Source organism: Podarcis pityusensis (assembly GCF_964106645.2).
Source record: "Podarcis pityusensis genome assembly, chromosome: 12".
NCBI classification, from domain to species: domain Eukaryota; kingdom Metazoa; phylum Chordata; class Lepidosauria; order Squamata; family Lacertidae; genus Podarcis; species Podarcis pityusensis.
Genome location: NC_138037.1, coordinates 5,492,043 through 5,505,858, shown reverse-complemented (window position 1 = coordinate 5,505,858; position 13,816 = coordinate 5,492,043). Strand labels below are relative to the sequence as shown.

Below are 13,816 nucleotides of genomic sequence, written 5' to 3'. Positions count from 1 at the left end.
ATGAAACTGTCATCTGGTTGCAAAGATTAAGATTATACCAGCAAAAATGAGTCTTTCTGTGAAAAAATTATTTAAATCAAGTCTTACTGACTAGTGATTTAAATTGCGATTTAAGTCGTGATTTGAATCGATGGGATTTGAATCAAATAACATGTTTGGAAATACAGTCATACCTCGGGTTACAGACACTTCAGGTTGCACGTTTTCGGGTTGCGCACAGTGCTGAACCCGGAAGTACCAGAACATGTTACTTCCGGGTTTCGGCACTTGCGAAAGCACTAAATCACGCTTTGCACATGTGCAGAAGCGCCAAATTGTGACCTGCGCTTCTGCACATGTGAAGAGCCTTCTGGATCAGGCCCATGGCCCACCTAGTACAGAATCCTGATCTCACAGCGGCCAACCCATGCCTTTGGGAAGCCTGCAAGCTGGACACGAGTGCGAGAGCACTCTGTTCACCTGCGATTCCCGGCAACTGCAATTCGGAAGCATTTCTGCCTCTGAGAACGAAGGCAGAGCCATTGTGGCTTGGGGTGTTATGTACTGAAGTTCTCACCCTGGGCCAGCAGGGGGATACTGTAGTTAGTTATGCAAATAAGGGATTGAAAGCGATGTTCAGTGATTGGATAGTTACAGAAAGTTGTTACAGTTGCGTTGTACTGGAGCTCTATATAAGCAGGCTGACTGAACCCTTCAGTTCAGTTCTGTCCTGGCCTGTGAATAAACAAGAGCTGTTTGAAGAATCGCTGTGTCGTCTGATATGTTCACCCACAACTTAACACGGAGGGATTCCACTTACTTTCCTGTTTCCTTGAAAGTCGCATCCACCCAGGTGAGCTTCAGGTCAAAACTCTGGAAGGTGTTCCCCTAGAAAACGTTGAAATGCAGAATTAGATAAATTAACAGGAAGGATTCGAAACCTGCGGGACCAGAGATTTTTAGAGGACTGGAGTAAATATCTGAACTATTTGAAAAGTAATTGTAAAAAACAGATTACACCAGTAGGACTGCAAGAAGTTCTGTAAGGAGGACTATGTGAAATATTGCAAGGAAGACTATGAAAATAATTATTAGTTAATGATAATTAAAAGTAATAGAGAAATTAAGAAAGGCAGAATAAGTGATTAAGAATGGAAAATCTTCAGAAGTTGTTGATGGAAGTCCAAAATACTGTATAAGATAATAAAGTATGTTAAATGACTGTTGGAAAAGACATGTTAAAAATCAATAAAAATGTATATAAAAAAGAAAGAAAATGTTGAAATATTTTTCATTGCAGAGGTGGGGGGAAATTGATGACTTCCTCACAAATTTATTGGGGGGGGGGGTAAAGGGACCCCTGACCATTAGGTCCAGTCGTGACCGATTCTGGGGTAGCGGCACTCATCTCGCTTTATTGGCTGAGGGAGCCGGCGTCCAGCTTCCGGGTCACATGGCCAGCATGACTAAGCCGCTTCTGGCGAACCAGAGCAGCGCACAGAAACGCCGTTTACCTTCCCGCTGGAGTGGTACCTATTTATCTACTTTTGAACTGCTAGGTTGGCAAGAGCAGAGACCGAGCAACGGGAGCTCACCCCGTTGCAGGGATTCGAACCGCCGACCTTCTGATTGGCAAGTCCTAGGCTCTGTGGTTTAACCCACAGTGCCACCCGTGTCCCCCACAAATTTATTGACAGCTGCACAAATTATGATAGCTAGGAAGCAGAAGGGGCAAGCAGTATATAAAATGGAAGAATGGCATAAAGAGGTGTGGGATATAGCTACTAATGATAAATCAACATGTGCCATTAAGAAATGATTTTGAGGAGATGTGGAATTTGTACTGTTAAAACGGAAAGCGGTCAAACCATCGCAATAGGTGTTGAAATTTTGGGAGGTTGGATAGTTACAATGGAACGGTCTCTGTGGCGGGGTGCACATTTTTATTCTTATTTATGTATGATTATTCCTTTGTCAAAAATATAAATAAAGAAATAAATAATAAGGGGGGGGGGGAACCGCAAGAGCAAAATGTTGCACAGCGTTGGTCTCGATGAGGCGAAAGGCCAAAGAGATGTAAAGCATCAGTTCTTCAACACGCCCTCAGCAACGTCAAGGGCGCTTTATAAATTTTTTAAAAAATAATAATGCGAGGAAAAGCTGGTGTGTGTTGAACCACGGGCGATTTGTTCCAGGAGCTCATCTGGATACTCAAGATAACCTCACAATTGGTGGAACGGTCTCCCTCGAGAGGTTCCTTGGAGGTTTTTAACCAGAAGATGGATGACTGTCTATCAGGGATGCTTTTAAGCTGAGATTCCTGCATTGCAGGGAGTTGGAGCAGATGATCTTCCAATTCAATGAGAAACTGGAATTCCACCTAGATGCCCCGAAAACAGTACAGCAGAACGCGGTGAATGCAAAAGAAGAATCCCATTGTGAAGGATCTTTGGCCCTGTAGAGGTTGCTGAACTATAAAACGCAGGAAGTACCAACAGTGGAAGAATGATGGAATTCTCAGAGCTAGCCGACCTGACTGGAAGAGTCCATGACCAGGAGGAGGAGGTGTAGCAGGAAGAATGGACGAAATTCAACAACTATTTAGTTAAATATGTTAAGTTAAATTAATTGGGGGGGGGGACTTGCAAATACCGGATAGGCTTAGGATTTAAATATGCAATACGTAATGATTCAATATGTTGAATACTGAATTGGTTAGAAAGAAAGATGTTAAGTGATTAAGTAAATTTTATCAGAATACTGAATTGGAAAACCGTTAAAATGATATCCATTGAAACCCAACCATGGGGATACGAGGAAGTCACTTAACAATGTTAATTAGATTAAGGCTCAAAAAGGCTACGATTTATGTTTGTTTATTTGTTTATGTGTTTATCTGTTTGTGTGCTTAAATATTTGTGAAAAAAACAATTAAAAAATTTCAAAAAAAAGTAGTAGTAGTTGCTGAACTATAACTCCCATCAGCACCAACAAACATGGTCAACGGCCAGGGATGATGGGAGCTGTAGTTCATGAACATCTGGAGGCCCAAAGATTCCCCATGCCTGGGTTAGGGCCATCGTTCCCTCCATTTCCAACGTTCAAGTTGTGGGTGCGAATCCTGACAGAGAGGAAACAGCGCCACATAAGCGCAGAAAGGATCTCGCTCAGGTTTGAAGGAGGGCAAAAAAGCTTTAGGAAAAGCAACGTTAAGGAGAAGGAGGGCACCAAAACACTGGCGATGACCAGTGGCTTCAGAATTCTGACTGGGAGGGAATGGGAAAACAGAGGGAGGAGAAGGTAATGGGATGGAGCGGCTTGAATCCTGAATGGGGAACGCTCCACACGGCAGCAATTTTTGGCACAGGTCAAAGTGCACCTGGACTCCTTACTTGAATCAGCACAAGGACGTCATTGAAGAGCAGAACCCGGTCAGATCTTCCTGTGCTGGGATAGAGGGCAAGATTCCGGCTGTCTTCCAGCAGCCTCCTCTCAGGAACGCAAAGAACATCCTGGAATAACAGAATTATTTCATCATTGCACAGTATACTTAAAGGAGCGTCTCCACCCCCATCGTCGAGCCCGGACACAGAAGTCCAGCTTCAAGGGCCTTCTGGCGGTCCTCTTATTGAGAGAAGTTTCAGGGAACCAGGCAGAGGGCCTTCTGGGTAGTGGCACCCACCCTGTGGAACGCCCTCCCTGTTAGAATTCCTGCTCCATGGCTGCAGTCATGGGAATGTTGTCTATCACATGACGGTGTATGTTTTGACTCCACAGAGTGGGAAGTGACGGAGACAGGATGTTTGTGTTACTGTGTTCTGTGAAGGGGGACTATTGTCCTTTGTTCTTTCTCTTTGCTGTCTGATGCTAGAGAGAGAGGGAGCCATGTTGCAGTGCTCCGTGTGTGTTTATATGTAAATAAAGTAGATTAGCCAAAATGCTGAGTTGCTGAGGTCTGTTACGCGAGCTGCGAAGTCTCTGCGGATCCCTAAGTGTGCCGATGTCTGTTGGCTTTGGTCGCTGTGATGTTCGGGCTGAAGAAAGCTTTTGAAGCTCCCGAACGATCGACCAGGAGGGAGAGAACATGCCAGTCGGAAATGTGTCTCTGCCAGGGTCCTACTCAAGTGTAGAACGAGCTCCTGACACTCCCGTCATATGTCGAAAGTGTAGGACTAGTGGCGGACATGTAAAATAGTAAAGGAGTTCTGGGAAATGATATATAAGGAATTGAAAAAAAAAAGTTTAAGATAACTTTAATAGAAAAAAACCCAGAAGCTTTTTTTACTAGGAATAATAGGAGACGAAATACCAAAGGATTTTAAAAGACTGTTTATGTATGCGACGACAGCCGCAATAATGCTTCTTGCCCAGAAGTGAAAGGAAGAGAAAGTCCCAATCAAAATAGTCCAAGGTGATGGACGGCAAAGGTGACAGTGAAGATGAGGCAACAAGATGAGGAAAAATTCAATAAAGAGTGTTTGGAAATTATAGAATACCATAGGTATTTAATAATGTTAGCAGGATTGTTATAACACTTATAATTTTTTTAAAGTTAAAAAAGAATATAAAATGAATGAGAAAAACGTAATTAGATGTAATAGAAAGAATAGGAAAAATTGGAAATCAGGGGTGGGTTAAGGGAAGTCTGGGGATTTGAGTAATCTCAGATGTGTAAAAATGGGAAATGGTTTAAATGTGTAAGAATATTATTAAAAAAGTGAAAATAAAACTAATGGTCCAGCTCAACATAACATCAAAACATGTTGATGGGATAGCATGATCCTCTTAATCTCAGGGTTCGAGCCCCACGTTGGGCAAAATATTCCTTCATTGCAGAGGGTTTGGCTGGATGACCCTAGCGGTCGCTTCCAACTCTCCAATTCTACGATCCTGCACTTAGCCAAGGCAGTGCTGGATCTGCGTATAAGCTAAACAAGCTATAGCTTAGGGCCCCACTCTCCTGGGGGCCCCCAAAAATTGAAAGCAAGAAAAAACTGGATGTACATTTCCAAAATATAAGATACAAAACAAATAAAATAAAACCTACAGACAGCAACAGTGTTTTGTGTTGTGTAGGCTCCTATGGTGTAAGTCATGGGCGCCACCTACTAGCCTGCTTCCAATTACATCACTGGTTTGCTCATTTCTATATATAGGGTGCCTACATTCTGCCATTTATAATTATTAGTAAGGTAAAGGTAAAGGGATCCCTGACCATTAGGTCCAGTCGTGGCCGACTCTGGGGTTGCGGCGCTCATCTTGCTTTATTGGCCAAGGGAGCCGGCGTACAGCTTCCGGGTCATGGTGAACCAGAGCAGCGCACGGAAACGCCATTTACCTTCTCGCCAGAGCGGTACCTATTTATCTACTTGCACTTTGACATGCTTTCAAACTGCTAGGTTGGCAGGAGCAGGGACCGAGCAACGGGAGCTCACCCCGTCGCGGGGATTCGAACCGCCGACCTTCTGATCGGCAAGTTTAACCCACAGCGCCACCCGCGTCCCTCCAGGGGAGCCCTAAGACCTCTCCCAACCGTTTCCCCTCTGTGACGCACCGTGAACTTGTGGCCCAGGGACTTCCAGAGGTTCCGGGTGAGGTTGGCTTCATCCAAAGCTTGGCAAATAAACAAGTGAAGCTTTGCAAACCCTTCGGCAGCTTCGCTCACTTCTTTAACCAGGTTCTGTTAGGTGGGGATAAAACAACAACAACATAGATCTTCAGAAATCTTTCCTTTTTTAAAAAAAAAAATCACCAAAAGGCAGATCTACACCACCGGAAAAGTGGATGTTATTTCTTTATTATATTGTATTATATTATTGTTGTTTTGTTTGCAAAGTAGCATATAACTCCTACCGCACAAAAATCCTTGGGAATCTAGCTCAGGAAGCATGCTGAGAATTGCTAGGAGACATCCTACCACCAGTCCTCTACTTTTAGCACCATGCATAAAATTGCAACCTATCTGAACACATAATGTCCATTCCACACTTACAAGGAATCAATCTTTTAGCCTGTGGAACTCCCTGCCCATTGACATTAGGTACCTTCACTATACTATTTCCCAGCACATGCTGAAACCTTTTCTGTTTTGGCAAACCTACCCCAGATGCATAAGCTAAATACAATTTAGTTTTTTACTGCTATTTCTAACTCCTTGTATTATTCATATTATGATTTTTCTTAGGCCACATGGTTTTTAACTTCTGGTTTCTGTCCAAAAAATGTACGTTATGTAAACCACTTGGCACTTTATTTACAAATACAGTGGTACCTCGGGTTACGTCACCAAAATAAAATAAAATAATCTGCACAGACAAGTCTAACAGCTTATTTTAAATTATTTTTATATATCCTTTATTTATTTATTATTGCATTTCCTCCAAGGAGCTCAAGGTGATGCGACCCGGTTCTCCCCCTCCTCAATTAATCCCCCAAACCACAACGCTGATCCTGTGAGGTGGGTAAGGCTGAGAGGTGGTGACTGAGCCAAGCTCACCCAGTGAGCTTCAGGGCCAAGTTGGGGTTGCAAACCCAGGTCCCCTGAATCCTAGGTCCCAGCGCTCTAATCACTATGCAACGCTGCCTACTGGAAGGTGTACAGGATCCGTTACCTGGCCAGGAGCTTCCTTGAGCTGGGAAAAGACCAGACTGTACTTCTGGAGGTGCTCCCAGAAGGGCTTGTGAAGCACAGTGTGGAGAGCGACAGCGATTGACGTCCCCGGGGAGAAGTCGCTGAGGAACTGCTGCAGCGACGGCTTGTGGCTCTTCCAGAAATCGCTGCAATGATTCAGAGTTGGCAAGACAGAAACAAGCTGTGAGTGGTGTGGGATGTGAAACACAAGAGCAGTGAAGTACAGCATTCCTAGAGTGAACATGTTTACCCATGGGGAGGAATGTTTGTCCAGCCAGCAGGTAAACTTCCTGTTTCCTTCTGGGCTGGGACAACTTCTACATGCAACAAAAGCACAGGGCAGGGCAGTCATCTCTCTCTCTTTGACTACATGCATCGAAGAAGCAACATCTGCTTAGCCAAAGATACTCTCTTGGCCTCCAGCCAAGGGAGGACAAAGGGACTGTCTCTTTATGAGATAGTTTCCAGGTGTATGATACTTTTCTAAGCTAAGTCTGCCTTCTGGGATCCAACTGTGAACAGAATGATGTGTGAGTAAACCTTTTTATACTTTTATAGAAGACCGTGTCGTGTCTTATCTTTTATGAGGGAATAAGATGTCTGCTTCTTGGAAGAAAAGCAATGACAAACCTAGACAGCATCTTAAAAAGCAGAGACATCACCTTCCCAACAAAGGTCCGTATAGTTAAAGCTGTAGTTTTTTCAGTAGTGATGTATGGAAGTGAGAGCTGGACCATACAGAAGGCTGATCGCCAAAGAATGGATGCTTTTGGATTATGGTGCTGGAGGAGACTCTTGAGAGTCCCATGGACTGCAAGATCAAACCTATCCATTCTGAAGGAAACCAGCCCTGAGTGCTCACTGGAAGGACAGATCCTGAAGCTGAGGCTCCAATCCTTTGGCCACTTCATGAGAAGAGAAGACTCCCTGCAAAAAACCCCTAACATTGGGAAAGATTGAGGGCACAAGGAGAAGGGGATGACAGAGGACGAGATGGTTGGACAGTGTTCTCAAAACTACCAGCATGAGTCTGACCAAACTGCGGGAGGCAGTGGAAGACAGGAGTGCCTGGTGTGCTCTAGTCCATGGAGTCACGAAGAGTCAGACATGACTGAACGACTAAACAACAACAACCAGAACAGTTATTATAAAGGCTTTAGCGAGCCTGAGCAAATGCATCCGCTATGAGTTTAAAATGGGGAATGTTACTCTGCTAAATTGTGAACTTGTTAACACAAGTTGGAAAGGCTATAATCAAACAATATATTCTTCTCCTGCATCCCTGAACATTCCCACAAGCGGGAGGCCAGAGGATGAATTAATGCGACCACAAGTCATGCCTCAGTGTGGATTCTATTACAGCAAATTTGCTCTCTGTGTGTGATAGGGGAATCCTAAGGCTCCTTCATATAGAATGCTTTTGTAAGAACATAAGAATAGATCAGGCCAGTGGTCCAGCATCCTATTCTCACAGTGGCCAACCAAATGTCTATGGGAAACCAGCAAGCAGGATTTGAACACAAGACCTCTCCTCTCCTGTGGTTTCTAGCAACTGGTCTTCATAAGCATCATTGTCTACCAGCTCCATCTGGTACGCAGGATGAGACCCTCCCTGCCCGCAGCCTGTCTCGCCAGAGCGGTGAATGCTCTGGTTATCTCCCGCTTGGACTACTGCCATGCGCTCTATGTGGGGCTACCTTTGAAGGTGACCTGGAAACTACAACTAATCCAGAATGCGGCAGCTAGACTGGGGACTGGGAGCGGCCACCAAGACCACATAACACCGGTCCTGAAAGACCTAGATTGGCTCCCAGTACGTTTCCGAGCACAATTCAAAGTGTTGGTGCTGACCTTTGAAGCCCTAAACGGCCTCAGCCCAGTATACCTGAAGGAGTGTCTCCACCCCCATCGCTCTGCCCGGACACTGAGGTCCAGCTCCAAGGGCCTTCTGGCGGTTCCCTCCCTGCAAGAAGTGAGGTTACAGGGAACCAGGCAGAGGGCCTTCTCGGTGGTGGCACCTGCCCTCTGGAACACCCTCCCATCAGATGTCAAGGAAATAAACAACTATCCAACTTTTAGAAGACCTCTGAAGGCAGCCCTGTTTAGGGATTTTTTTAAATGTTTGATGTTTTATCATGTTTTTAATATTCTGTTGGGAGCTGCCCAGAGTGGCTGGGGAATTCCAACCAGATGGGCGGGATATAAATAATAAATTTATCATCATCACCACTGCCTCCACTGCAGAGGCAGAGAACAGCCATCCTGGCTAGTAGCCATCAATAGACTTCTCTAATATTATTATTATTAATAATAATAATAATAATAATAACATATTACTTATACCCCGCTCATCTGGCTGGGCTTCCCCAGCCACTCTGGGCGGCTTCCAACAAAATATTAAAATACAGTAATGCATCAAACATTAAAAGCTTCCCTAATTAGAACTGACTAATTCTCTTTTAAACTCATTTAAAGTGGAGAGAGAAAGGTCCTTCTCCCTCTCTCATTACCCTAGAACTTGTGGACATCCGATCAGGCTGAATGTAGGAATATTCAGGACAGATAAAAAGAAATTACTTCTTCATGCAGTGCAGTGTTAAACTACGGAACTCCCTGCAACAGTGATGGCCTCCAACTCTTGCGCTCAGATCCTGTTAGTGGGTTTCCCATAATGGGCATCTGGTTAACCGCTGTGAGAACAGGATGCTGGACCAGATGGGCCACTGGCCTGATCCTGCAGGGTCTTCAAGCATGCTACAAGCCACACTCACCTTTTATTCCTGGCAGCATGGTCAAAGACTTGGGTCACGACACAACTGGCAAAAGTGGAGAAGTACCTGTTTAAAATAAATCGGGACAAGCATTAGGCTGCGTGTCTGAGCTCCCCGGGACTGAAGGAACTTTGCTGGCAGTAGGAGTACAATATGGGCATGTCTTTAAGTTAACATCTTACATTAAAAACCTGACAGTACCAAACTATCGAAGGCTTTTCACCAAAGCCAGACTAAATGTCTTTCCTTCTGCAGTGTTGGATGGCAGGTTGAGAGGAGTTCCCTACCAGGACAGACTTTGCTCATGTCCCCAAAACATCGATTCCATAAAACATATTTTGTTTCACTGTGCAAAATATGAGCAAGCCAGGGCAGAACTAATACTACCCTTGCTGGTACCTTTCCCGGGAAAATCAGAGGCTCTCTATGTCAGTTTCCTATTGGAAGACTGGACAAATGCTAGAACATTAGCAGTGGCAAAGTTTTTATCAGTGGTTGCAAGAACCAATGATCCCTATATTCTGAACAAAATGCTTCTTTAACCTGGAGGTAGGCTGTATGAATTGTGTATTGCTTTGTGATGATTTGTTGGGTCTCTGGACCGTAATAAAGATTGTTGTTGTTGAAGGAACTTTGCAGACGTTTTGCAATGCTCTTTTACAAAAGTTTGATGGGAAGGTCAGGGCAAGCTAACAGGTATCTAAAGCAATTTGCACATAACAAAACATGTATTTTATCAAAGTAATTACTGAACTGAAATGCAATGAAGAAGTATATTAATAGTGAAATACAATGAAGAAGAAGTATATTAATACAGTGGTACCTTGGGTTACAGACGCTTCAGGTTACAGACTCCGCTAACCCAGAAATAGTACCTCGGGTTAAGAACTTTGCTTCAGGATGACAACAGAAATCTGGCGGCGCGGCAGCAGCAGGAGGCCCCATTAGCTAAAGTGGTGCTTCAGGTTAAGAACAGTTTCAGGTTAAGAACGGACCTCCGGAACGAATTAAGTACTTAACCTGTGGTACCACTGTAGTGAAATAATTATTAAGCTCTTACTTAAAATGATTTTTTATTCATAGCAAACTTAATAATGCAAACACATTGGCATTTGGCAATAACAAAAGTTATTTTGATAAAATACATATTTTGTTAGGGAGATGGTTGGCGCTGTGGGTTAAACCACAGAGCCTAGAACTTGCTGATCAGAAGGTCGGCAGTTCAAATCCCCGCAACGGGGTGAGCTCCCATTGCTCAGTCCCTGCTCCTGCCAACCTAGCAGTTTGAAAGCACGTCAAAAGGGCGAGTAGATAAATAGGTACCACTCCGGCGGGAAGGTAAATGGCATTTCCATGTGCTGCTCTGGTTTGCCAGAAGCGGCTTAGTCATGCTGGCCACATGACCCGGAAGCTGTACGCCGGCTCCCTCGGCCAATAAAGCGAGATGAGCAACCCCAGAGTCGGTCAAGACTGGACCTAATGGTCAGGGGTCCCTTTACCTTTACCTTACATATTTTGTTATGTGCAAATAGCTTTAAATACCGGCTAGGTCCATAAATTACCATATAGCATATATTCAACACAAAAAACAGCGAGTTTGTTGTTGACAAACGACAGCTGGACATATAAAGGGCCCCAGTACCTTCAGGAGCTTAGGGTCTCATCAAACCTAAATCTGGCCCTGGTCCAAGCCGTCACTCTTAACGCAAAGCTTTCCAAATTCTGTGTCACGACACATTAGTGTGTCGGCTGCAGTGTGTAGTCGCACAAACGCTCCTTGTACTCCTCCCAGGTCTGGAAAGAGAGCGGGCAGCCGGCCGGTTTGCTAGCCAAACTGAATTACTGCGTCGCAAATTGACGCACATCTAAAAAATGCGTCGCCAACAGGAAAAGTTTGGAAAGCTCTGCTCTAACCACTACGGCACGCTGCCTCCACGGGTTTGTGGTTGTACTCACTGGATGTAAGCGTCAAGGAACAAGTCGGCTTTCTGGGCCAGGTACAGGTCTTGGATGCTGACGGATTCTGACACGCCGAAGGTTTGCTTCAGAGTTCTGTAGCTCTCCTCCGTCAGGTCCCAGATGACTTGGAAGCGGTCGTTCAGCTCGTCCAAGAGCTTCGCATTCTCAAAAGACCCTTCGGCGCAAGCAGAGAAGGTAGGGCAAGGAGCAAATGTTAAATCATAGAATCATAGAATCATAGAATCATAGAGTTGGAAGAGACCACAAGGGCCATCGAGTCCAACCCCCTGCCAAGCAGGAAACACCATCAGAGCACTCCTGACATATGGTTGTCAAGCCTCTGCTTAAAGACCTCCAAAGAAGGAGACTCCACCACACTCCTTGGCAGCAAATTCCACTGTCGAACAGCTCTTACTGTCAGGAAGTTCTTCCTAATGTTTAGGTGGAATCTTCTTTCTTGTAGTTTGGATCCATTGCTCCGTGTCCGCTTCTCTGGAGCAGCAGAAAACAACCTTTCTCCCTCCTCCATGTGACATCCTTTTATATATTTGAACATGGCTATCATATCACCCCTTAACCTCCTCTTCTCCAGGCTAAACATGCCCAGCTCCCTTAGCCGTTCCTCATAAGGCATCGTTTCCAGGCCTTTGACCATTTTGGTTGCCCTCCTCTGGACACGTTCCAGTTTGTCAGTGTCCTTCTTGAACTGTGGTGCCCAGAACTGGACACAGTACTCCAGGTGAGGTCTGACCAGAGCAGAATACAGTGGCACTATTACTTCCCTTGATCTAGATGCTATACTCCTATTGATGCAGCCCAGAATTGCATTGGCTTTTTTAGCTGCCGCGTCACACTGTTGGCTCATGTCAAGTTTGTGGTCAACCAAGACTCCTAGATCCTTTTCACATGTACTGCTCTCAAGCCAGGTGTCACCCATCTTGTATTTGTGCCTCTCATTATTTTTTTTTTTGCCCAAGTGCAATACTTTACATTTCTCCCTGTTCAAATTCATCTTGTTTGTTTTGGCCCAGTTCTCTAATCTGTCAAGGTCGTTTTGAAGTGTGATCCTGTCCTCTGGGGTGTTAGCCACCCCTCCCAGTTTGGTGTCTTCTGCAAATTTGATCAGGATGCCCTTGAGTCCATCATCCAAGTCGTTGATAAAGATGTTGAATAAGACCGGGCCCAAGACAGAACCCTGTGGCACCCCACTAGTCACTCTCAATCAGGGGTCAGCTAACTTTTCCACTGTCCCTCAGACCTTGTGGGGGGCCAGACTATATTTTTTGGGGGGGGAATGAACAAATGCCTATGCCCCACAGCTGCAATACCCAACACGGAAGATTGGCAAATCCTAATGGTAGAATATCTGCAGCTAGTGAAAGCGACAGGAAGAGTAAGAGGCCAGCCAAAACAAAAAGTCTATAAGGATTGGAGAATCTTTAAAGAATATTTAGAAAACTATGGAATAAAAGGAAACATCTTGGCAGAATTAAACTGATCCCTGCATTGTATAAATATAAGTTTGTAGGGAGGTAAAAAGAAATTATATAAGAAATATGTAACTGTGCGGTATAAAGTAATAGATAGAAAAAGCAGAGTGAGTTTTAAATTTCTTCTCTATGAATTTTATAATTGTGTTCAAAACCAGTAGTACATATGATGATGATTATATTAATTTTCTTGTATCTTGTAGTGCGGTGGTTTGATTTTTCTGTTATTTGTTTGATTGCATGTTTGTTTACTTGTATGTACGTCTGTTTTTCATAAATGTATTTATTTTAAATTAATAAAGATATATTTTTTTAAAAAAATCCTATGCACCACAAATACCCCAGAGATGCATTTTAAATAAAAGGATATGTTCTACTCATGTAAAAACACGCTGATTCCTGGACCCATCCACGGGTCAGATTTAGAAGGTGATTGGGCCGGATACGGTCCCCGGGCCTTAGTTTGCCTACCCATGCGTTGGATGCTTCCTAATGCCAGGTCTGAGCATTGATCCGCCCTGCTCCATAAAGTCCACACTGAGTGGCAGCAGCTCTCTGGGGTCTCAGGAAAGGGCCTCTGTCAGCCTTACTACGAAATTTCAGGATTTGAACCCGGGACCTTCTGCATGCAAGCCAGGTGTTCTGCCACTGAGGTGTGATGCAAAAGCGCCCCCTAAGAGCTGACAGGCGCTCTTTGATTCAGGTACCAATACTCAAGTTCAGTGCTCACTGCTCCAAAATTTGGGAAGATGCTGGCCAGAGATGGGAGGAGTTCGTCTCCAACAAAAGATCTGGCAGGTCCACAAGTCAGTCATCCCTGTGTTGGCTGAATCCAATGGATTTCAAGAGGTCTACTCGCTGTGGGTTAAACCACAGAGCCTAGGACTTGCCGATCAGAAGGTCAGCGGTTTGAATCCCTGCAACGGGGTGAGCTCCTGTTGCTTGGTCCCTGCTCCTGCCAACCTAGCAGTTCGAAAGCTCATCAA

The 13,816-nt window shown here is 44.6% G+C and overlaps 1 protein-coding gene across 5 annotated transcripts in view; it reads right to left on the bottom strand.

The window, feature by feature from the left end:
* Window positions 1-13,816, bottom strand: part of ALS2CL (ALS2 C-terminal like) — a 104,069-nt gene that overhangs the window by 31,660 nt on the left and 58,593 nt on the right. For all 5 annotated transcript variants that reach the window (XM_080974019.1, XM_080974020.1, XM_080974022.1 and 2 more), the window contains exons 3-8: window positions 11,338-11,515; window positions 9,382-9,447; window positions 6,591-6,756; window positions 5,534-5,659; window positions 3,372-3,491; window positions 800-867 (exon numbers count right to left, since the gene is read on the bottom strand). In XM_080974019.1, the coding sequence (XP_080830145.1) occupies window positions 800-867; window positions 3,372-3,491; window positions 5,534-5,659; window positions 6,591-6,756; window positions 9,382-9,447; window positions 11,338-11,515 (724 nt within the window). The remainder of the gene's footprint in view (window positions 1-799; window positions 868-3,371; window positions 3,492-5,533; window positions 5,660-6,590; window positions 6,757-9,381; window positions 9,448-11,337; window positions 11,516-13,816) is intronic.